Below are 24,998 nucleotides of genomic sequence, written 5' to 3' on the forward strand. Positions count from 1 at the left end.
GACAGCCAGTATTTACCTCAAGCTCCTTCCTTCTGCCCTCATCACATAACATTCACTAACCTCTGTGAAGAGCCACCAGTAAGCTGCCCTCAGTTTTCTAGTGGTTTTCATCTGCTGAAAACCACATGAGACACTGTTTTGAGGGGTAGAGGCAGAGGACATCTGCAGCAGGGCTGTTCACACTGAATGTTTAATCGCAGAGCAACTCAGTCATGGGTACATGGAGCATCTGCAGGTGTGTTCAGTAAGGAATACTTGCCTGGCTAAGGGCAAAGCAGTAGTCTTGGTGTGCAGGAGAAGTATGCGTGTGTCTGTGTGTGTGTGTGTGGGTGCAATGTTGTGTGTACCCCAAGGCTCTCCCTTAAACTGTAACAGTAAGCCTGGCGGAAAATGCAGCACTTAAGTAAACATGTTCTCAATTTATAAACCTATGACCTCTGTTTTCAGAGAAGAGGGAATCCTTTCCCAGCTGCAACACCAATTAGACTACAAATAAGATCGACTTTAGAAAAAATGCAGAAAATGGTGAATAATTAAATACCTCTGAATCTGTGAAAAAGTTGTAAAGGAGTACATCATCGAATTCCAAGCCCTTTGCTTCATAAATTGTCAGTACAAGTGCCAAACTAAGTTCCTCAGGTATCTTCTGCTTTGCAGTTTCATTTGCCACTAATACCACCTGCCACAAAATACATTATTAAAAAACCATATTAGGAAACAAAAAGAAGGAAAAAAAACAGTTGCACAGAGAAAGACAAACATTATGATAATACAAGAGCCTTCTCAAAACCAGACAACATTTCACAGAGATATTTCAGCACACTCCACAAGAAAGGTCACAAAGCTGCCACTAGAAGACTGACAAATGCGTGGTATGTGCAGACAGTTTTAGATCTGGTGTAAGAAAATTTGGAGTTAGAAAGGAACAGGTCAGACAATACCCCATGCCAAAAAAAGAACAAAAAGTACCAGACGTATTAAAAAGAAAGAGAAACCAACACAAAAAAGGTTCCTAAGTTTAAAAAGCCTGATTTATCAGTGAGACAAGGGCTTAAAAAAGAAAGTTGTGGGCAGTTCATACAAAATTATTATTTAGCAACAGAACTGGCAGAATCTGCAAAAAGCCTAAGAAAAGCAAACCTGATGTGCCCCAAATTCTATGGATTGTGTTTTCCTTTTGTTGCCCCTCAGCAGAATTGCAAGGTCACTAACGCTGCAGGACTCCAAGACCGTAGGTTTCGGCCCATCAAAGAGACCACGGTCCTGAGGAAGGCGATCAAAAGATTCTGGAAAATAATGCTGGAGCAAATCAACCACTCCAGATGCTAAACGGAGGATGCCTGAAAAAAGCAGAATACAGGTTTTAAACTTCAGCCTGAAGTCCTTGAAAAGACACTTTTAACAAGATTTTGTTAGAAATTTGGAATCAAGAAATACAACAACAAAAACACTAGTCAGGGAAGACTGAAGCTGTAAGCTTCAATTTATGTTTCTGCCAATTTGAGTGGATGTCATTCTTGGGCCTCCAAAGATCAGAAAACATGCTACATCCGCATGGCAGCATTCTCACAAAATAAAGGTCACAAATGAGAAACAAGTAAAAAAAGCAGAAGCAGCACACCAATGCTGCAAAATCTAGTGCTTTGAGGGTAAGACAACAGAAACAGGTCTGATCATTTGTTAAATTTTCCCTCACACAAACACTGTTGAGGCATGCAGTAAGCATGAGTGTTCAAAAACTGAAAATTTTAAAAACATTCATTTTTGGTTTTCCAGTTGAGATGTCAAAAAACAGAACTGACAAATCAGAAAAAGCTGTCCATCTAATCTTTTTGAAAAAGAGGCCACAGAGAGACTGATTTTGAATTGGCCAGTAGAAAACTTCAATAATTAGTGACATCTGAAGAGCACAGGCGGAAGTTATAAATAAATTTGTTACTGTACCTGAATGGGACCTGTAGTTCTGGTACAACTGATATATCCTTTTCGGTTTCCTAACACGTTGCTTCTTGTTCACAGAGCTCTTGCTTGCGTAATGAAACAGTGACCTCAGGTCACTAAAACGAAAAGCAACTCCTTTCATTATGCTCTGGGCAGTGTCACCAGTTAGAAACATGGCATTAGGGTCATTGATGCACTTCATTAACAGGGCTAGCTCAGCTTGCGTGAAATCCTGTATCTCATCACCATAAAACTCATGGATGGACCACGGCAGCTCCCTGAGCTTTGAAAGTCTTTGAGATAAATTATACAGCAAATCTTCTTCATCAAAGTAACCTCTCTGTGATCGTATCTGCTGATAAAGACAGAAGAGGTGATAGATCTCACTCCTGTCTTCCGTGAAGTTTGGTGATCTCTTTCGGCCTAGCTTTTTGTACTGCTCCTCAGTAAGCTTGCCCCCAAAGCAACTCAGTGCCTCGAAAGAGCCTTTCAGAAAGGATTTTATTTCTTTCCAAACCAGTGCTGGATTGTACAAGCTTTTACCTTTTATCATTTTTGGCCATATTTCATTTGCAAATACATTGTAAGTCACAAAAGTCCAAGGATCACTTTCCCTAGAGCATGCATCTGCAGCTCCTCCATCATCACCATGTTCTGCTTCAAGATTAGCTTCTTCATCCTCATCTTGCCAATTTGGAACAACCAAGTCTTCCTGAGGACTCCAACCAACAATGACTCTTTTAAGACTTCCATCTTCATTTCTTGGAAAAAAGGGGTCAGGCATGGATGCATCTAGTAACAGCAACAACTGCTTGGAGGTGACAAACAGTGGAAAATTTTCATCTTTAATGTCTTGTAGCCTGTGAATATTTGGGTCCAGAGGCTTGAAGTGACTGGTCACCTTGGAAGACTTGCTAAGTTCAATGAAATTCCTCTGAACTTCTCGGCACAAGACAGGATTTTTTGTTACGAAGATCTGGTGCAGGTGCTCCAGCCCGTTTGATGCTTCTGCACCACATGTTTGGTCTTCTTCATGGACACCACACGAATTCATTTCTGCACCAGCTGTGCCCACAGAAACCTTTTCACCTTCACTGTCCTGGTCTTGCTCATCACTCACCTGCTCCTCACTTGAATCATCACTCTCGTGTTTTAGTTCACTCTCTTCCTTCCCTGAACTAGCTTTTTCAACATCACTGCACTGTCTCTGCTGCCATGTCTGCCTCTCCAGCAGAGGTCCCTCTGCCAAGGTAGATTTTTCCCAGTATGAATAGAATTTCTTCCAAAGTCTATACAAGCAGCAAGTCGTCTTCCCTGTCCCACTTCGCCCAATTAAAATGATTGGTTCCATAGGCTTTGGATTGAGAGCAATTACTGCATACTCCAACTCCCCAACTCGGAAAGGGTAATCAACAGAAGACTGCACATCATTTATAATGTTAAGTGCCATGTTAGTACTGAAGCTGTGAAATTTCATTATATTGTATTCCAGTTCTGCTGCACTAGCTGGAGGGAAATACTCAGGCATGGTATGTTCTTTTGATTTTTCTGCCTCCATGTCTTCAACATAACAACGTGGAACACGCTTCTGTGCTGTCACACTGTGGTTCTGATGTCCTTCATTTATACCCTTGAGCTTTTTCCTCAAAATGCAGGACAAGCCACGGTTGTAGGAAATACATATATTTTCTAAGGCACGGTTCAGCTTGCAGTGGTCAAGAACAATGGCCCAAATTCTAATTATTTCTGTGTAAACTCTACCTGATTTTTCTGAATGACTTTTTGTCTGTTCTGTCTCCATGATCTTTTCTGGGCTCTCGCTGCAACGAGGAGAAAAGTCAATCGCAAGTTCCCATAGCATTCTCGCACCTTTGCCCAGTTTGGCTTCATACAGCTGGATATCAGCTTTCAAGTGTTTCAGTGGCTTCTGAAGGCCCCTAGACCATTCCCCATTGCCAAGCCGCTTAATTGTCATTATAGTTTTAGCTTTCAGATAATGAGGCACAGCTTTGCTGCTCAAAGTCTTTAGCATTTCAGGAGTGCACTCTATTTCCCAAGTCATGTTATCAAACTGCACATATGCCTCAATATCCAGACTCTTCCCTTTTTCCTCCTCTGGTTCTTCCTTCTCTCCATTAGGCAGGGCCATACTAAATTCCCCTGCTCCCTTCTTTTTCTCCCAGTCATCCCCTTTTCTTTCAGGATGAGCTATGCTTTCACAAGGTAGTGAGGAACTCCTTCCCTCTTCCGAATTAGTCTGGGTTGACGATGGGTTTTGCACCAGAGGATGATCCTTTTTCACGGTGTCACTCACTTTCAATTGCTGAATTAAAGCTGTGATTGCCTGCACAAGACTTTCCTGCAGTGTTAAGGAGCTGGTCATTCCTTCTGTTTCCTGCTTTCCCAAATGATCTTTTCTTGTTTTTACAGAACATGGGGTTTTTAAATCATTATGCACTGCATTGCCAGATGGTGCCTTTAATGAGAACCCCGATGAAGAATGCCCTGTGCTCTTTGACTGTGAAATCTCAGAAGCTGGAATGGGTTTAGATGTTTTACCCAACTGCCCTGCTCTATCTTGGCGGTGCCTCTTCTTCTCCTGTGCAGCATTATTCCAGGCAAGTAGCAGCGGATCTTTTTTTTTAATTCTATGCATCACATCTTTTCCTGATTTGTTTTTTATGTTAAAGTTAATGTCAAATTTTGCCAATAACTCTGTTATTCTCTTAGTCTGCTTTGAAAATCCTTTCTGGAAAACAATATGCATCACTGTATTTCCATTCTCATCTTGTATGTTTGGATTAAGATATGGAAAGTCAGATGGTCTTGAAGCAAAGAGGTCAAGTAGATAGTTCAGGATGTTTAAACCAGTGCCATCTGAAAGCAGAAGAACAAACAGAAAATAAACTAACTTGCTTTACAAGGCTGCATTGCATGTCAACAATTTTCAATACTTTCTTTTTCTGCTGCTACTAAATTAAAATAAATTTGTTTTAAAAAGAAAAACAAAATCTACATTTCATGCTTATAGAATATGCTTATGTAAAACAGCTCAAAACTGAGCTTTCCCAAGATTCAGGGAAAACAATACAAAGGCAGCAAAGCTTTAGAAATCCCTAGTGCTGCAATTATTCCCATAGCATCATTCAGTTTCATTCTTTTTTTAACCTCCGGGTACAGACAGACTTGTTCATTTTCCAACATCAGCCCTGACTGCTACCCAAGGGACACTGGTGACCTGTCATCCAGACAAGCAGCAGCTCGAGGTAGTGCTCTGGGGTCATTTGGTTCACTTTAATATGCTACCCAGAAGTAATCTGCTGCAGATAACTTTGCTTTAATAAAATAACCTGCAGGAAATCCCAATTATTTCCTTATATTTGAGGTCCCTGGAGCAAGTTCCTACAAAACAAGATCAGCTACCTCCCTGAGGGGAAAGAAAATACATATATATTCTACAGCTTTCTGGATTTCCCCCAGATAATCTATGTGATTTATATGAGACAACATATGTGAAACATTTCTTTTCCAGCTGTAAAACAGTGACATGACAAAATCATTGTAAAGAAATTGCACATCAAAAACTTTACACAGTGAAAAATACTTAAGAGAACATATTGTCATGGGACTTCTTAATCTTTTGATTTAAAAATGACAACCAGCATTACCTATGCTTTTAATATCTCTAAAGCCATTCAATGAAATGTTTGTGCTTTAAAAATGAATAAATCCAATATTTTAAATTATTTTAATCCTTCAACTCAAAAACGTCTTGTTGGGTTTTTTTTTTAAGTTAAAATCAAACCTGATTTGGGGGCTTAATTTCACAGTTCGTCTTAATTTTTTATATTTTTACATAAGCCCTACAGTTCTTTCACTCAATTCTCCCCTGAAGAAAACTTCGCTTGATTTATGACTGAACAAAAACTGATAAACAGATTTCAGATGCCACTGCTGGATTTCCTCCAAAGTCTGCTGCCATTGCTCTAACTCTACCTTTGTTTCTTCCAACATACTTCCACCCCACACATTCCCACCTAGCACTCATTTTACAGGGTTTCAGAGAGGAGCCTTCCTTGACTCCCCCGTGTCACCTGAGCTGCCATTACCTCTCCTCACAGTCCCAGCCACCACCGCCACAAACAAGAGCACATCAGCTTAACAAAGACTGGGTGTATCCTCTGGCCTGCAGACTTTGGGGGCTGAGTGAGACACAGTAAGACAACCTGATCCACTGTCCCTGCAGCAGCAGAAGGGGCAGGGAAGGAATGGGGATGTTGTCAACAGCAAAAGCCTTACCTTTATTATTTAAACAGATGAAAACTGCAGCATGCAAAGGAGTATCTCCTTGTGTAATGGAGAGGTTTCGAGGGTCTGCGCCTTTGGTCAGCAGCAAATACACCACTTCAAAAAAATTCTTTCTGAGGCATATTTTTAGTGGTATTTCAGAACTGCTTCCAATCCCATCAGGCAGAGCTGGTGTGAAGGACAGGAAAATACCAGGGTTTAAAACTGATACACTGATCTGCTAACTACAGAAAGTTCTGAACAGAAGCAGTCAGATGCTGATTGCCTGGCAGGTGACAGTAAGCTGCTTCTTTTTTTCACAGCTTTTTACATGTTTCTGTTAAAACACTTTTTGACTAAGAAGATCTTCAGCATTGCCCTTTGTCTCCCATTAAACGGAGCAAACAGTCCTTCTGTTGCGATAGGAAGACATAAAGGCCAGAACATATCTTCTCCAAGTCAGTCAGCCACTGACTAAAACAAGAAGCCTCCTTGCACCTCTGGCATTCACAAGGCTTCAACAGGACCATGTGTCCATAGCTTACAGCTAACATCAAGCTATAAGATTAAATGAAATATGCCAGAGTGATCCTAGGAATAAGCTCATGCAAAACAAGTACGATGATGTCTACACTAGTTAAAAAAAGAAAGACATCTGGTCATGCCTTTGAAATCAATTAAGTAGTCCATTCCTTGTGGCATAACAGCAGACTGAACTGAAAGACTGTGTCTTACATTTTCTGTCAGGACAATATTGTGGCTGAAGACATAGAAATTAATGCCCAAAACAAACTACAGGCGCAGGAGCAACAATAGTTCTTGGCCTTTTACCAACCCTAACAGACAAACTTCATTTGATAAACATCTTCCACCCATGTAGCCTTACTAGCTTCCCCATGTCCCACACAGCAGATGCAGCCAATGCACTGCACTCCAACAAGCTGCTGCACTTATACAGAGCCACAAAAAACCCCATGTGTTGGTATTTCTGAGACCATCTTGCTCCCAACATGTCAAATAACATACTAGATCTCTTATAGCACATTAATATTGCAGTTTTTCACCTCCTCGTTCAAGCAAGCATCTCATGAGGTGCACTTGTGTATCCGATCTTTCACACTGTTGGATAATGCTGCCAATGTCAACATCTGAAAGACTGCAGGTTTTGAAGAGTCCTCCACCTGATGGATTTTCCCCACTGGCTTTCCCTGTTAGCAGCAGCAAAACTTTATGCCACATTTGCTTCGCCAGCAACTGTTTTATGAAGCTGTTAGCACAGGCATTGGAGATGTTGCATGAGATTTCTTCAGGGATTTCTACAAGACAGTCAAGACAATGTAACTCACTCAAAGCCATATAATGAAATCCACCTCACTGTAAACAAATTTCAGAATAATTAACACATTAAATTGAAAGTAAGGAACAGCAAAATGTATCTTTCTATCCAAGAAAGTTTGAACATTTTTATGCACCATGAATTTCTGTGCATATTCCATTGGTTTTGAGTGCAAAACACAACATTAAATATAATTAAAAGCACATTATTCCAGTCATAAAAGTTACAGAAAGAGATAAGAGAAGGAAGGGTAAAAGGGCAATAAGTGTATGTTAGCATCAAGCACAATTTTCACAGCAATTAAGTTTTGTGAAAGGAAGAAATGGGAACTCACTGCACCTTTCACAGAAGACAGCCATTTCAGAAATTGCTTAACTGCATCTTCCTTCAATACATTTTTATTATGTGCTCCATTTTCACACCTGTAAAACTGGACAAACTGTTCCACAACATCCTGGAGAGAATTTGTATCAGCTGTGGCACTTTCCTTCTCTCCTGCAAAACATTACAGAAATTGAAAATCCACTTCCTTGCCAGGATGTTTTCAGGGCAAGACTGTAATGCATTACATCCCAGGGCTCTAAGAAATGTGTAGTGGCAGATTAAAAACAGATGGCTGAAACTTCTACTGCCAATGCCAGTCCTGTGATGGATTTCTGACCCCAAAGGAAATCTGATACTTTCATCAAATACACTCTTGTCCTGGTTTTGCCTGGGCTAGAGTTATTTTTCTTCTTAGTAGATGGTATGGTGCGCCATGCTTTGGATGTAGGATGAGGATACTGTTGATAGCACAGTGATGTTTTGGTTGTTGCTGAGCAGTGCTTACCCTGAGACAAGCACTTCTCCATGTCCCATGCTCTGCCAGAGAGCAGGTGCACAAGAAGCTGGGAGGGAGCATGGTCAGGACAGCTGACCCCAAATGTCAAAGGGATATTCCATACCACAGAATGTCATGTTCAGTATATAAACTATGGGGAATTGGCCATGAAGGCACCATTGCTGCCTGGGGACAGACTGGGCATCGGCTAGTGGGATGTGAGCAATTGTACTGTGCATCACTCGTGTTTCTTGGGTTTTATTCCTCTTTCTGCATTTCATAACTTTAATAATAATAGGAATGGTAGTAACCTACTTTATTTCAAATTTTAAACTGTTCTTATCTCAACCCACCATAGGAGGGAGGGGGAAGTGAGTGAGTGGCTGCTCAGTACTTAGTTGCCAGCTGAGGTCAAACCATGGCTCTGTTTACCATAATTCACTAGGCTGAAAACTGTAATAGCTTCTGTATGCAGGCAGGAAAATTCTGCCTCACAATTATATCATTAGAGTAGATGACTAAACCTGGTAATGTTTGCAGAGCACAGTTTTAATGGGCTTGTCTGATTCCTCAGTGTCACTTCAAAAATACAGCCATAAAAGAATTTGTCCTCTTAAAATTAAAAAAACAAAGCCAAAAATATACACCACACCAAAATGTTATCTGCAAATTTAAGAGATAGGTATGTAATGGGAAATAGCAGATTTTAAATGATGTCCCAGTAAATGCCCTCAAATAAACACCAAAAAACTTGGCTTGAATTTCCTAAATGCCTTAAGGAATTCAGATACATGAAAGACCAAACAAAACAGTAGCTTTACCTCTTAGGACAAAGAGAGAGACAAGGCTGGTCATCTTTTTAGAAAGAAGGATTAACCTCAGATTGTTAAGCCCCTGTGAAGCTGGAGCTTAATCTCCAGCCTCTCATTTGTACTAAGCTTAGAAAACTCTTGTGGGCTGTGCATCACCAAAAAAACCCCAAAATCAAAAAAAAACCCTGGCCACAGAAGACAGGCTGTGCAACCTGAAATGCCAACCAAAGAGATCATTACCACAGAGGTATTGGTGTTAACCTCCTAATGGAGAACCACTGTGCTAAAACCTTCTCCAGAGTAGAGATCTCCACGGCAAAGAAAAAAACTGTGGGAATTTCTTTGCCAGGAGCCGTAAGCTGCAAGCACAATGAAACCCAGTGTTTTCCAATAAACGTATATGCAATACACACATGAAAACTGAGATGTAGTCTAAAATCTTTGCTTTATGCCAAGCTTGATTTGAACATCACTTGGACAGCAGCTGCCTTCAGGCAAGGACAAAACGTTTGCTATTGACTGGTAGGAGATCACGGTGACAACTCACAGGGAAAATTACATAAAACACACCCACTACTACTTCTTTGAAATAAAACAATTTTGTACCTAAAGGTCATAATTTTAAAACAGGAAAAGCATACACTGTATGTAGTACCTGTCTGCTTCCCAGAGGAAGTGTGTTTCTCAATGTGCTTGCTGACTTCTTTTACAGCATCAAAGTTTTTGTTCTTTTTCAAGATATCTATGACATATCTGGATCGTGCATCTGGAACAGTGGGATCAACCCCAAAGTTCAGGAGCATGATCACATCTTCTGTTTGTCCTAAAGCAATACATGAATAAAAATTAGAGGAAGAATAATTCACATTGTTCAGGAGTTTTGTTCTGTTTTCCTTTTTATTTTTAATTACCTGGCACAATTTCTAGCACAATTTTAACTTTAAAAAGTCTAAATTTTTCCAGTGTCGTAAGCTGACAGGGTGATGATCAGTCGAAGGTTGGACTTGAAGATCTTGGAAGCCTTTTCCAAACTTAATGATTCCATGATTGTATTCTATGATTTTAGGGTTTATAATATTTATAATATATAGCTATAAAGAAATAAACTAATAGATACATGTAAAGCTATATGTTTTCTACTAATATATACAATATATAAAGATACAAAATAAAATAAATAATTACATACTAAAATATATACTCTCTTTATAAAAAATACCATATGAATATTACTAAATAAATTTTAAACATCGACCCATAAGTCTGGTGTTACCTAGGCATTGATGTTTGCTTCCTGTTGCCACCTCGTGGGCAGAGTAAGAAATACAAGGGAAAAAGCTAGGCTCATAAATGCCACAGAAACTGTGAAGGAAAGCATTTCGTTTTCCTCCTCTGACAAGGCTGCTATCTAGGTCTTAAATTTTAACCTATTTAAAGGAACAGGAGAGGCCTGACAGCAAGTTGTATCTTACTTATCCAGGAATTTTGTGATCCTTTAAAAATTTTGTAATGAACTATGTTTACTTAGGTAAGGAATGTTTGACTGCGTCATTTTAGTTGGTTTTAATTTAGATCTGTGTTGGCTGAGTGTCAGTAGAAAACCCTGAGAAATTACCTCACTGAAAGAAACTCTGTGGACCCATGCCCCTTAGAGAACTTAATAGTTGAAGAACAAAATTCAATAAAGGATTGCCTAATGGTGTCATGTAACTAGAGAAGAATTAAATGCCATCGAACAAGAAAGGTATCTTGAGAGAGTTAAGGAGTCAAAGGCCTATACAATCCAGAAAACGTGATTAATACTTTGAAGGTGCAGTAATGGAGCCAATTCATAGGCTTACACACCCCAGAAAACTTAATCGATAGTAATTGTCTAACCAGGACAGCAAATGTAATAATAAAGCACTGTTTAGCTGGATAAAATTTGGGTTATCCATTAAACAAAGATAGATGAGATGCTCTGGTGGTAATTAGGAGGAACAAAACACCTATACCATGATGCAAGAAATTGGGTGGGCTTTTGGGAGTGTCTATAAAAAAACTGTTGGATGTTATAATGTATATAAATGAATGAAAATTGTTGTTTCTTTGAATATGTCTGTGGCAAATAAATTCCCAATATGTTCCCAATTTTGACACAACATTGTTATTAGGAATGTTCATCTCACAGCTTTTTGCTGTGAGATTTAAAACTCCTCATTTCAGGCCTCCAGGTGGTCTAACATGATTTTAAGGGCACATCAAAATTCAAAAGGTAACTTTTGTGATTCTAAAAACTGCAGCATACTTGTGAGAAAATCCTAACCAGCCAAACCAAAGAGCAGAGGAAATGGTCACACATAAGGCACACAAATTTAAAAAAGAATTCTTGAAATGTTTAATTATCAGTTGCCACTACAGGTCTACATTCAGATACTTTCTCATTTTCTTCCTTAGCATGAAACAGTAAACACCAGGGTCTGAAACTTTCTTCCATTATAGATTTTGCCATATGAAAACAAAACAATACACACACACACACAGAAAATTGTACGTACTGCGTTTCTGTGAATATTCACTGGAAGAGGCCACAATATGCAGCAGGGTCTGTCCATCTCTGTCTTTCTGGTTGATCCTCTCCTTCAGCTCTGGCCTCCAAGTCAGCAACCATCTGAACAGACGGTTCTTTGCTGAAATGATAAAAAAACGCTCTTAAAGAAACAGATCCTGGGGTTTTTTCCCCTATGGAGTGGCAAGATGCAAATCTATTACACACAAACTGTTGCTCCACACTGAGATGGCAGGAAGAAACACTGTACCTTTTTTAAAGCTGATATATTTGGGTTACAGAAGAGCCATATCAATCACACTTTTGCTTCAAACCACAGAAGAGAACAATTATATTAGGTTTCCACCACTATCAGGCATGGGTGATCAAATAGAGTGTTTACAACATTTCTAAGCAAGTGCTTTATTGGCATGTGCAAGATTATACCTAGATGACCTGACCTGAGTTGTTGGGACTTTCTTTTAATTTTAAAAAGGTCTAGCTGTCAGTTCTCTGATAAAAGCCAGCATTGTTTTATTTTAGCTGCAGATGTCACTCACTTGCTTTGATACACAGTCTGATAACAGCATGCAGCGGATACACTCCGATGGACTCAGCCTTGGCCCCAATAGAAATCAGCCACTTGACTAACTCTGCTACCTCCTGCAGCTTCTCACCGCGACCATACAACTCAGAAGTCTGGTAGCAAAGAGAACAATTACAACACATTATTTTTACATACACAAAAAGCATTTCTTTTTTAATATTTTCCATATTTTCATGACGAGAATCAGTGGAACAACAACCAAGCCATATTCACTGTAAAATGGAACTATTTATTTCACAGACTTTCATAGAACGGGCTTGGGTTGGAAGGGACCTTAAAGATCATCTAATTTCAACATCCCTGCTGCCAGCAGGGATACCTTTCACTACAACAGGCTGCTCAGAACTCCATTCAACCTGGCTTCAAACACTTCAAGGGATGGGGCATCCACAGCTTCTCTGGGCAGCCCATTCCAGTGCTTCACCACCCTCTGAGTAAAGAATTTCTTCCTAATATCTCAACTAAACCTGCTGACTTTCAGTCTGAATTCATGCCCCCTTGCCTGTCACCATATGCTCTTGTAAAAAGTCTCTCACCATCTTTCTTGTAGGCTCCCTTCAGGTACTGGAAGGAGCAACTAGGTCACCACAAAGCCTTCTCTTTTCCAGGCTAAACAATTGTAATTCTGTCAGCCTTCCCTCACAGGAGAGGTGCTCCATTCCTCTGATCATCTTGGTGGCCTCTCCTAGACTTAATCCAATAAACTGATGTCAGGAATAGAGTAGCCAGCAGGACCAGGGCAGCAAAGGTCCCTCTCTACTTGGCACTGGTGAGGCCGCACTGCAAATCCTGTGCTCTGTTCTGGGCCCCCCATTGCTAGAAAGAGATTGAGGTGCTGGAGCGTGTCCAGACAAGGGCAGTGGAGCTTGTGAAGGGTCTGGAGCACAAGTCTGATGAAGAGAGGCTGAGGAAGCTGGGGGTGTTTAACCTGGAGAAAAGGAGGCTCAGGAGAGACCTCACTGCTCTACAGCTTCCTGAAAGGAGGCCGTAGCCAGTTGGGGGTTGGTCTCTTTCACATGTCCCAGGTGAAATAAGGAGAAGAAACGGCTTTAACTTGTGCCAGCAGAAATTCAGATCAGATATTAGGAAAAAAATTTCACTGAAAGAGTGGTCAGGCATTGGAATAAGTTGCCCAGGGAGGTGGTGGAGTCACCATCTCTGGAAGTGTTCAACAGGCATCTGGATGTGGCACTTGGGGTTTAGGGGAGATTATAGTGGTGCCGGGTTGATCTTGAAGGTCTCTTCCAACCTCGATGATTCTGGGATTCTGAGAAAGCACACAGCCTGAGCAGAAGCCAGCTGAATTTAAAGTATGTTCTTGCAAGGACTTAATGAAGATGAAGCACAGTCTACAAGGGGTAGAGCAATATAGGGTACTCTGGAGGTGTGCAGTGGAAGCTAGGATGGAAATTGAAACAATATGCCAGAAGGATCAGGACATGAAGAGGTGGTCGGAAACAGTGTTCAGACAAAACTTCTCCATTTGTGCCAGTCATCTCTTTAAATAGCAGTTTTCACACATGCTTCCAACGTTTACAAATAAATATTTTTTTTCTAATACCTCATGCCAAATTTTGACTGGCAAGAATACTCTTTGAGCACAGTTATCAAATCAAAATATAACAGATTACAGGGAGAATGTAGCAGCAGCAGGGGAAGTTCGAGCTGTCAGAAAGCCATATTTTCTAATTTTCACAAAAGAGAATCAGCACTTAGGGATTTTTCATCTTGATTCTTTCAGCTTGCCATGTGCACAACAAACCCACCAGAACAGATAAGACTGGTTGGGCCAGTTCAACAAAAAAAGGATGTACTATTTTGAAAGGCTGCCCGCTTTTCCTATCTCAATGAGGCATTTTGCTTTGCTTGTCCAGGAAGATACTTTGCTAAGACCCTCTGCATGGGTCTTCTGCTGTGTTGCCATGCTTCATTTCCAGAGTGGAGTTACTCTGCTAGCACTGGCACAGCACATCTGCCTAATGATACCCAACCAAGACACGTTTGCATTTATCCATTCACTAATTCTTCTTCTATCCCTAAAAACAAGCCTGGGAAGAGATGTGAATTTACTTCCTTTGCACTACCCTCAGAATTACTCCTGCTCACTCTGTCAGGCACCTAACTGAAATACAATCATGGAAAAAGCACCCATTTGAAATTATTATGACAAGTACCACAAGCACTCCAACAGCAAAATGGCAAATTCTAGCATATTCCACAAATACGCCTTAAACCTTAACTTGCCAGGCAGTAAACACCAAGCAAAGGTCCTGTGTAGCCTACAGCTAACATCTTCCAAAGTTCCTGCCAGGGAAGAAACTGTAAGAAATACAGAAATTATTTGCTGTGAGGGTGGTGAGGCACTGGAACAGGTTGCCCAGAGCAACTGGGATGTGGAAGGTGCCTCTGCCCATGGTGGAACTTTAACATCCCTTCCAACCCGAATCATTCTAGGACTCTATGGTAAAGCCCAATGGAATTTCTCAATTTCTCACACACATTGTGAGATGCCTTTAGAAAGCTGATATGTCACTGCTATGGAAACTGGCTGCTCCTGAGCTGCAGAGCTGGTGAACTCCCAGCAGCTCCTGGCTCACAGAAAACTGCCAACTACACCTTTGTAATACTAATACACCATGGAAATACTAAATTTCATTCAGAAATATTACATTACACGAAGTTAAATTTTCAAATGAATAGATGATAAAGCATAATCATAAAATGTCTGTATATTACTTTTCATTGTATTTTTCTTGGTTCGAGATGGAAAATCTCTCACTAAAGTGATCAGGAAGAAAAGAAATAAATACAAGGAAAAAATAAAAAACACTACTTTACCTCAAAGAGATTCTTCAGAGATACCTGGTTAACTCTGAGATCATGGGGCAACTCTTGCTTCTCAGACAACAACAACAGACAAGACTGAAAAAAAAATCCCAAACATTAACGCTCGTATAAGTACACTTAAAACTTTGTTTTTCACTGCCTCATCAGATCTTGTAGGAAAACTACCACAGGCTAACAGTATTTCAGATCTTTTCATAAGATCCCAACTGAATCTCCCTTTCTAATTTTCACCTGAATTCATGTAATACACAGTAGAGTGTAGGAAGCTGCAAGTGATGAACGTTTCCTCAGAAATAAAAACCATGTAAAAAGGTTAGGTTCTAAAAGATTCTCCAATACTTGGAATACTTCCAACACTTGGAAGTAACCCTTTGCTTTAGGAATGGACCTTTACATTGGGTACAAGACTCTCCAGCTAACACCAACATCCCAAGCAGAGAGCAAGAAATAAATATTGTATCTTCTTCTACTTTCTTCTTTTTTCTCAGTTTCTCTAAAAGACTTTGCCTTGCTCCTTGAAAACCCACCAAGCTTCACCAGAGGACAAGGGAAGAACTATGGATGCCATTTACTTGGACTTCTGAAAGGCCTTTGATACAGTCCCCCACAAGTCTTAGCTCTAAATTGGAGAGATATGAGTTTAATGACTGGACTGTTGGATGGATAAGGAACTGGCAGAATGGCTGCACCCAAAGAGCTCTAGTCAATGACTTACTGTCCAAGTGGAAACCAGTAGTGAGTGGTGTCCCTCAAGTGCCTGTACTGGGACCAGTACATTCATTATCTTCACCAATAAACATCACCACTCAGACTGTGGGGTGCCCTCAATCACTCAGGCAGTTTGCAGATGGCACCAAACTGAGTGATGCAGTTGATAACGCTCGAGGGAAAGGGATGCCATCCAGAGGGACTCTGAAAGGGTTGAGGAGCAGGCCCAGGGGAACGCCAGGAAGTTCAACAAGGCCAAGTGCAAGGTCCTTCACCTGGGTCAGGGCAATCCCCAGTATCAATACAGACTGGGGAAGAAGGACCTGGGGGATAATGGTGGATGAAAAAATAGGACAAAAGCCAGCAATGCGGCTTGCAGCCCAGAAAACAAACAGTATCCTGAGCTGCATGAAAAGTAGCATGGTCAGCAAGTCAAGGGAGGTGACTCTACCTCTCTACTCTGCTGAGACCAGGCTGGAATGTTACATCCAGCTCTGGGGTCACCAGCACAGAAAAAACATGGATCTGTTGGAGTGAGTCCAGAGGAGGGCCACAAAAATCATTAGTGGGATGAAGCACCTCTCCTATGATGAAAGGCTGAGAAAGTTGGAGTTATTCATCCTGGAGAAGGTTTCAGAGAAACCTTATTGCAATAAGGTCAATATAAAAATGGGGTTTAGAAAAAAGACTTTTTAACAAGGCATTTGTGACAGGACAAGAGGCAACAGTCTTGACCAGAGAGTATGTTTTTATTGGACATAACGAAAAAATTTTTTATGATACAGGTGGTGAGGCACTGGGACAGGCTGCCCAGAGAAGCTCTGAATGCCCCATCCTTAACAGTGTTTATGGTCAGGTTGGACAGGCCCTTTACAATCTGATCTAGTGAAAGATGTCCCTGCCCACAGCAGGAGGCTTGGATGGGAAATGTGGGGCTGCAGTGAGTCCACAGCTCTAGTGTGGATCCTCCATAGGCTGTGGTTCCTGTCAAAAGCCTGCTCCCTCATGGTGTCTCCACAGGCTGTGTAGCACGATACTCTACCCTAAATGGTGGTAAAACAGCTTGAACTTTACCTAAATTGTAAAAGTTATCAGTGATGGATAGAGAAGGGAGAGTCACACTTATGGTGTTGAAGAATGCTGAGACCCGCCTGAATCATCAATCCCAAAGTTACACATTCTGAGGATGTGAAAAACAATGTTTCCTGACAGAAACTGGTACCAGTGACGATGCAGCAAAGTTCCTGATAAAGGAACCAACAGGTGATACTACTGATAACTTATCGAAAGCTGCTAAGCTGACACAGCCAGCCTAGAAACACATGACTGACAGTCACTTTATACTATAAAAGCACAGTCAACACTTTTTAAAGGCAGGGTCTTCTAACAAACCCCTTCCTGAAGTGTGCGTGTAAATTCCTCCCTTGAGTGGAGATTCCCCTCAAGGTTACTCCTGGAGGCTGAGCAAAAGAGTTTTGCCCATGGCCACTGGCATGGGTGAGTAACATCAATCTCTACTTAATAACTATTTTGCTATCTTTAATACCTACACGTCAATATTGCTTCAATAAATAGTACATTATACTTACTAGCTGCTATAACTATCTATACTGTGAGGTAAAAAATTCTGACTAAAGTATTTTAGTCTGATCATTATCATTGTCAATTTAAGTAAGTTATTTATTTTATTCATATAGATATATTTGGTTTGTCATCCTTAATCCTGTGGGACAAAGTTGTATAGAGGCTCGATTACATATATATAATCCTTTAAACATAAACCATTCACCAAGTCTGGGAGTAGGATTGGATCCAGCCACACCCAGGCACCTCTCTGAGGAGTCTGGAAAGCAAGTGGGTCCCTTCTGAACCTTATGACTCAACAGGAGGTTTTCCCTGATAAACCCCAACTGAAGCTTCCACTTTGCTTGTGACAGGCTGCAAAGGAGCCCCTTGCTCTGGGCCTGGAGCACCTCCTCCTTCTCCTTCTCCACCCCCGGGGCTCACAGGGCTGTTTCTCTCATTTGAATACTATTGAATTGAATAATGACTCTAGGTCGCACTATAAGAGACAACAGACAGCAGCACGAGACAAGTAGGATTTCAAGTCCATCGTATCCCTTTCAGAAAGGAATTTCAGGAATTATTTATCACTAAAAGCATTTTTCAAAGTCTTAAAAATCAAGACATTTGAACCAGGCAGCAACATATATTCACAGTTTTGGCTTTTAAAGGTAACACGAGCTTATGCTGAAGAGGTAAGACATGAATGCCCAACATCCAGTGGGAGGTGACATGGTGACATGGTGACACAGTGACACACTTACCCGCCACTTCCCTTTCTGGGCGAGCCTTTCTATCACCGCTTGCCAAATCAGTGCATCGAAACTTGCACTGAAAATGTAATCATATGCAGGGTGGAAAGTTGGCGGCAAGATTCGGTCATCTGCAAGAATAAGCAATAGAGAAAACTATTTGGTACACACAGAACTTCAAATGTTGGAGTCTCCAACTAAATTCATCGCACAGTGATAATTTTAGCACTGACTAATACCCAGGGGATTGCCCAGTGGGGGCTTAAGAAATGCTGGTCACACAACTGACTTAGCACCCTGTTATCAGTCACCAGACTTCATTAAACAAGGGCAAAAAAATTAATTCCTGCTCTCAGGAAACACCTCAAAGCCCCAAGACATTGAGGCTTCAACGAACCTCATGGCAGGTCTCCCACTTACGGGTCAACCAGATACTGACTGCAACAACTAATCAAGGGGCTTAACATGGGGCTACAGGCTCAAGAAAAGGCAGCAGAGGCACAACCTGAAATCTTCTGGCATGCCTGCAGGCCCATCAGACGAAGCATGTTAAACAGACTAAAAAGCAAGCAGAGGAGAGACTGAGAGGAGGACAGGGAGACTTAGGGTGGACATTGCTCAAAGAAACACACACAGTGCCACAGGAAGGTCACATTTCCTCTTTCCATTGCTGTCCGTTACTAGCTGAGGGAAAGTCCTCCACACTGAAATACACTGCACTGTAAAAATGTTTTAACCGCCTATCTTCTAATTATCTTCAAATCTATCTAGCTAAAAGAAAAGCAGAGTGGTCTGGAGAAAATACACTTAAAGCCTCCAGGATCTGGAGCTCCAAACCTCCAATTTTGTCTCCCTGACTCTAAATTTTGACTTTTTCTAACTATTCCATAATTGAAATGTTCCTGTGAGACAACTCGCTCCCCTGCAGTGTTTTGAGATTGTTGGCATCTGCTGTATACAAAATGGACCAAGTTCACCACATCCTCAATATACTCATAATCCTCAAACGGACCTGAGGCACTGAAGGATCAAAGGAATGATCTCACAAAGGACATGCTACTAAGTGTTGTCATCACTACTGGAAGGCTCTTAGAAAAATTAAGCTCTTAATTTGAGTTTACCATTGACGCTTATGAAGATTCCTGCTATAAACTCAGCAATTTGAGTTCGATCTGCAGAAGAATTCAGGAGAACCAAACCTCTGTGGAACATAGCAACTGCCTCATAAGACATTGATAACATGATTAATGAGTAGCCAGCTCTATAATAAGCCTGGAAAAAAAAGGAGAACAAAAAGATATTGGGAAAATATTCAGAGATATTTACTACAGAACAAAATGTTGTAATTTTTTTTTTATATTCTCACATTATGTTATAAAAATGACATGTAGTACTATTTCTACAGCTTCTTATACACAGATCCAAAAAAAAAAAGTGCAATAACTATTCTATTCTAATCTCTTGAAATTCACAATATTCTGCTGATATTATCACGAATACTAAAAGTGATAAATCCTGAAATACAAAGCTTGGAAATTAGCTACAGGTTGAAAGACACACTTTCAGCAGCTGTATGTTAACCTCCTCTGGACAAGACCGGGGTTTTTCGTGTCACAAGGTCCAGAATATATATTTATGTTTCCACATCACTGCGTTTTGCAGTATTTCCCACACTGCATATATTCTTCAGCCAACAGCACCTGAATGTGTTTATATGCACCCCTGAATTAGGTTGTACCGGCTCAGGGTCACAGTGGAGTTCATTTGTTCAAATCAAATAACTGGCATGCTGCAACACAGCACAAGTTAAAAGGGTATTTGGATGCAATTTTACCATATCTAAATCAAAAACGTTCTACTAAAGCCTCTGGGAGTCTTTAGTGGTTAGACCAGAAGACTGTTTATTGCACATAAAAGCCAATCCAAGAGTATGCCTCCATATCATAAATACTGTACAACTCCAACTTATTCCTAACAGATGGCTATTTGAGTCAAGGTGTACTTAATCAATGTGTATTTAATCACAAGCTAAGTGTAGTGTATTGTTCTGTTCACTGGAAATACAATAGGACCACAATCACCAAGTACCACTCCCAGGAACTGGCGACTTATTAACAGGTAACCCTTGTTTGGGATATTAATAGCTACATTTCTTGAAAGCATTGGCACCTCTCTCAAAAGAAGATAATTACACTTTTATTAAAAAAACAAAAAAGCATGGAAGGCATGCAAAAACTGTCAGCTTAAGCATCTGAATACCTTAACATACTCCGGATCCCACTGTAAGCTTTGGCGGGCTAAAACCATTGAATCCTTCCATTTGCCCAGGCAGTACAGGGCAGTTGATTTGTTGCACAACAACACAGCTATGTCCCGGGAGCACCTAAAGATATGGTTTTAGCATTACTGTTTATTCACTTGAAAAAGGATCATACTTCATAGTTAGCGATATGAAAAAACTGAAAAAATTACACATTCACCCACGTAACAAAACTAGAGGTAAAAAACGTAGTTGTAGATAATAAAGATCATTTGAATATTGGCTATAAAATGTCTTAGAGACATCCTAATTATACCTTAGTGATACCCATAATGATAACCTGGTCTCTTCTGAAGCAGAAAGCCAACCCACCGGAATAATGAAGTATGAGGATTTAGAAAGAGTTCAGACCACCTCAATACACCTACATATGGCTCAGTGAAAGCCAGCAGCCGGGAATAGGGGAAAACAGACACATGAATGGAAGCTGTGGGATGGAAAGAGTACTAAACTCACCAAAAAACAACCTCAATGCATTTTAGCTTATCACCACATGGTGAAGTCAACAGAAAAATCCACATTTAAAATAAATGACTGGCTGGTGTTAAGTTAGGTTAACAGCAGTGTTAATATACAGTAGTAATGAATACTTAATAGTCAACATAATACTCAGCTATTTAATCATTAATAACATTAACAACTGATGTTAACTGAGGAGAAGCACTTAACATCTGGAAAGAAACACCCAAAGGAATTTTCTGCTGAAAAATTATTTTTAACAAGCCTCAGAATACTAAGAAGACCAAATAACAAGAACAAAGCAACCTGCAAGAATCATTTTACAGATAATCAAATGACTCATGTAACAACAGGCCAGGACATGGCAAAATCACAGCAGGATTAATCCACAACATGTCAACTAAGAAACAGAAGTAATTTAACAGAAACCAGAGCAGTTTATGGAAAATCAATTTGAGCTTTAATTGCACTAACTTGTAATTGAAATTTATGTAAAAATATTCAGATTTAAGTCATTAATTAATCTCCCACATACATGTAATGAACAGGGTAACTATAAAAAGATACAAGAATATCAAGTGTTAGGCCAAAAAATAGAGTTTTGTTAACTGTACAACTGTACATCTTAACATATTTCAGGCTTGTCTTGTGGTTTACATCTCACAATTCAAGAATACTTACGGGACCCATTGCATTAAATAACCAAGCGTTTGTAGAGCTTCATCATAGTTTTTGATGGCCAAAGAGTAATTTCCATTTTTAAAATCCTGGTTCCCAGCTTGCCTCTTCAACTGTGCATATGTCATGGGATCCATGCTAAGGAAAACAAAAAAAAAAATTAAAAAAACAAAACCACTGACTTATTAGACACTTCTTCTCTAAAATTGACTTAAATTTTTATCTTAGTTTTTGCATATTTGAAAAGGAGGACAAAAGAGCACATCTTCTCTGTTTGCTGCAGTTGGAACAGTAAAATAGAACTCAGATGACAGCCTCATCTTTGCTGTTGATGTCAACTTCCCACCTATTTTTTAATAAACTTCAGCTAACCAGATCTACCACCCATTTTTTTCAGTTTTTCTCCTCAGGCCTTACACTGTATCTTTTAAATTAAGATTCAAAATTATTTCAATGTGTGCACATAAACTCAGTGCAGGAGGAAACATCTGAGAAAACAAACAGCATTTATATACTTAAGAAACACATGAAGCTATACATTTCAATTTATGAAACACAAAACTCATTTACTTGCTTTTTATTTATGACTTTTTTGTCCAGGTCCTTTGTCTAGACACTCAACAATCCAATGTATACAAAACTACTTAGAAACTTAATTACTGTAAGAAAATATTCTAACATAGTATAGTAATGGTGCGTGAGGCCCTTGAATCACACTTAGACAGTTATGAAAATGAAAATAGGAAGCGGCCAAAGAAAACAAACGTTGAAACCAGACTCAACTGTAACTTACTGAACTTATTTCATCATTAAAATTCTAAAATCAGGGTCATTAAACAAAACTAATCACATGGTCAGGCAGCTAGATGAAAGAAACAAACACAAGAGGAAAACCAGCTACATGTTGAGAAACAGCACACTAGAAACAGGCAAGAGAAATATCCAATGGTAAAGTGTTGTGTAGAATCATTCTTCACAGATTGATTTTATTATTAAAAGCTGTTTCCATTACCTGTAAAAACCTGTATGAATCTCACAAATCTCGGTGCAATTAAGTAAGACTAATTCACCAAATAGGAATGCACAGATTTCCTTATTATCCAGGTATTAACAGGCCTGTAACAAAACCCATAAAATCTGTAACCTTCGCAACCTGCTAACATAATGTCAAGGTTTAGTCTTGGCAGGCAGCTAAACACCTCACAGACCTTAGCTCACTCCCCCAATCCCCGAGCGGCATCGGGGAGAGAATCAGGGGAAAAAAGTAAAATTTGTGTGTTGACATAAAGAGAGTTAACAGGACAGAAAAGGAAGGGAAAATACTAGTACCGATACTACTAATAATAAACTTAGAATATACAAAACAATGAATGCACACTGCAATTGCTCACTACCCGCTGACCAATGTCCAGCCAGTTCCTGAGGAGCAGCCCCTGGACAGCTTTCCCTCCTAATTTATATACATGACATTCTATGGTACAGAGTATCCATTTGGCCAGTTCAGGTCAGCTGTCCTGGCTGTGTCCCCTCCCAGTTTCCTGAGTCCCCCTGCAGCTGACAGGGCAGCATCAGAAGCTGAAATGTCCTTGACTTAGGGCAAACACGGCTCAGCAACTACTAAAAAACGTCAGTGTGTTATCAACACTAACCTCATACTAAATCCAACACACAGAACTGTACCAGCTACTGAGTAGAAAATTATCCCAGCTGAAAGCAGGACTAAAATATCTGCAAGATCTCTTGACAACAGAGCAAACTAGGTATTTTTAAGTATATGAATTTACAGACAAAGCAAGAAACATTACTGACGTATTTTCTCTGTAGTATTCCTCATAACGAGCCTGAAACACTGAGAATTGGGGCTGTCTTGTGAACACAGAGGTATGATGAGGCACACTATGGATGGTACTGTGCCTTCACATCTATCCAGGCACAAAAAGCACTTGTCAGGCTCAAAATGAACTAAGCAGACAAAAGAGCAGCAGCCCACAACTCTGAGGAGGCAACAGCGGAAGAACCAGGTGCAACCATAAAGCTCAGATCCAAACTTCTTCAGACTGACTGGGAAATGACCTGTCAGAAGTTATGTCTTAATTAAACACATAAACAGTCCATGCTAATGTCTGTAATCAAATCATTACCTTGCTAATTCCAGGGAAGCACCAAGAACAGATTAAATCCTGGCTAAAAATTAAATTGAAGAAAAAGAGGTCCCATCTACATGGGGGAGATAAAACAACCAGTCATGCTAGAGGAGTAATTTTTACATTTATCCCAGGCAAATTAAGTAATCACTTTACTGAGCAACGTATGTACAGCATACACTTTAAAAATACTACTTCTCCAGACAGCCAACTAAGTGTACTCATAACATATTCAGGACTTCTTTTACACTGCATGGTATGAGCATTATCAAGGTGAGAAAAAGGAAAAAATAGAGCAACAGAACAAAGGAAAAAAAACAAGTGCTAAAAGATGGTTCTACCTCATCTTTTGTGTAATTCTTTCAGATTTCAATTCTTTATCATCCAAAAGTTTGAGAAATTATTATCTCAAGAATAATACCAAAATAGTTCAGCTACACAGCAGTTTCTTCAAGAAAGAATACATGTGAACCGGTGGTTTTCTAAATTATGGCTGAATTTCAAGGTTTTTCTTTTTTTTTAAGAAAACTATGCTGCTGCTCAGTGTGATTTTTTCCCCCAGAATTATACTTTTATCTTACTTTTCTTTGGAATATACTAAAAGTACAAGTACAAATAAAAGATATTTACAAGACATTTAAAAGATTGTTCTTTCCACAGTACAGCAGAAGCAGCAACAAGCATTTTAAAAGGCCTTTCAAACGTGTCCTGTGCTGAGAAATTCTGGAACTGAATTCCCTGTTTCAGACCAGAGGGCGGCATGCCCTCCCCTTTCCAGGCAACAGGAATTTTCACCAGAACACAATTTCTCATCCTTTTCCAGATCTGGAGTTTCCCAGCCAAACCTTCAAACTGTAGATCTTTTGAATAACTGGGACGTCTGCTGAGGGCTTTAGCAACTACACCCAAGTTTGCAGACCCAAGAGATACAGTGGGCATGCAAATCTGACATCTAAGTTAATGATCCAAAAGAATTGCCGTGCAGACTAGCACAGCATGTCCTGCTATTGCTCAACATCTTCCTGCAGCATAAACAATTTTAACTCAAAACCAGTGGACTAACTGAGGGCCTATTATGTAAAGTCTGTTGAGAGTGAGGAGCATTAAACAAAACTATTGTCTATTACTCCGCCTTAACTGCACAGGTAAAAGTCAAAGCTGTATCTGGATATAACTATAGATAGAATTTTTGGGGGT

At 40.0% G+C, this 24,998-nt stretch overlaps 1 protein-coding gene across 2 annotated transcripts in view; it reads right to left on the reverse strand.

Moving 5' to 3' along the window:
* The window catches only part of TRANK1 (tetratricopeptide repeat and ankyrin repeat containing 1), a 49,398-nt gene that overhangs the window by 17,754 nt on the left and 6,646 nt on the right, over positions 1-24,998 (reverse strand). For both annotated transcript variants that reach the window (XM_042043181.1, XM_042043180.1), the window contains exons 2-15: positions 21,661-21,795; positions 20,460-20,583; positions 19,322-19,472; positions 18,213-18,331; positions 15,169-15,252; positions 12,284-12,422; positions 11,734-11,865; positions 9,852-10,019; positions 7,904-8,059; positions 7,293-7,544; positions 6,241-6,417; positions 1,945-4,818; positions 1,141-1,340; positions 542-679 (exon numbers count right to left, since the gene is read on the reverse strand). In XM_042043181.1, the coding sequence (XP_041899115.1) occupies positions 542-679; positions 1,141-1,340; positions 1,945-4,818; positions 6,241-6,417; positions 7,293-7,544; positions 7,904-8,059; positions 9,852-10,019; positions 11,734-11,865; positions 12,284-12,422; positions 15,169-15,252; positions 18,213-18,331; positions 19,322-19,472; positions 20,460-20,583; positions 21,661-21,794 (4,848 nt within the window). In that variant the 5' untranslated portion in view covers position 21,795. The remainder of the gene's footprint in view (positions 1-541; positions 680-1,140; positions 1,341-1,944; positions 4,819-6,240; positions 6,418-7,292; positions 7,545-7,903; positions 8,060-9,851; positions 10,020-11,733; positions 11,866-12,283; positions 12,423-15,168; positions 15,253-18,212; positions 18,332-19,321; positions 19,473-20,459; positions 20,584-21,660; positions 21,796-24,998) is intronic.

Source organism: Corvus kubaryi, unplaced genomic scaffold, assembly GCF_017639235.1.
Source record: "Corvus kubaryi isolate FWS band 111438036 unplaced genomic scaffold, C.kubaryi_AGA036_p1.0 37398, whole genome shotgun sequence".
NCBI lineage: Eukaryota > Metazoa > Chordata > Aves > Passeriformes > Corvidae > Corvus > Corvus kubaryi.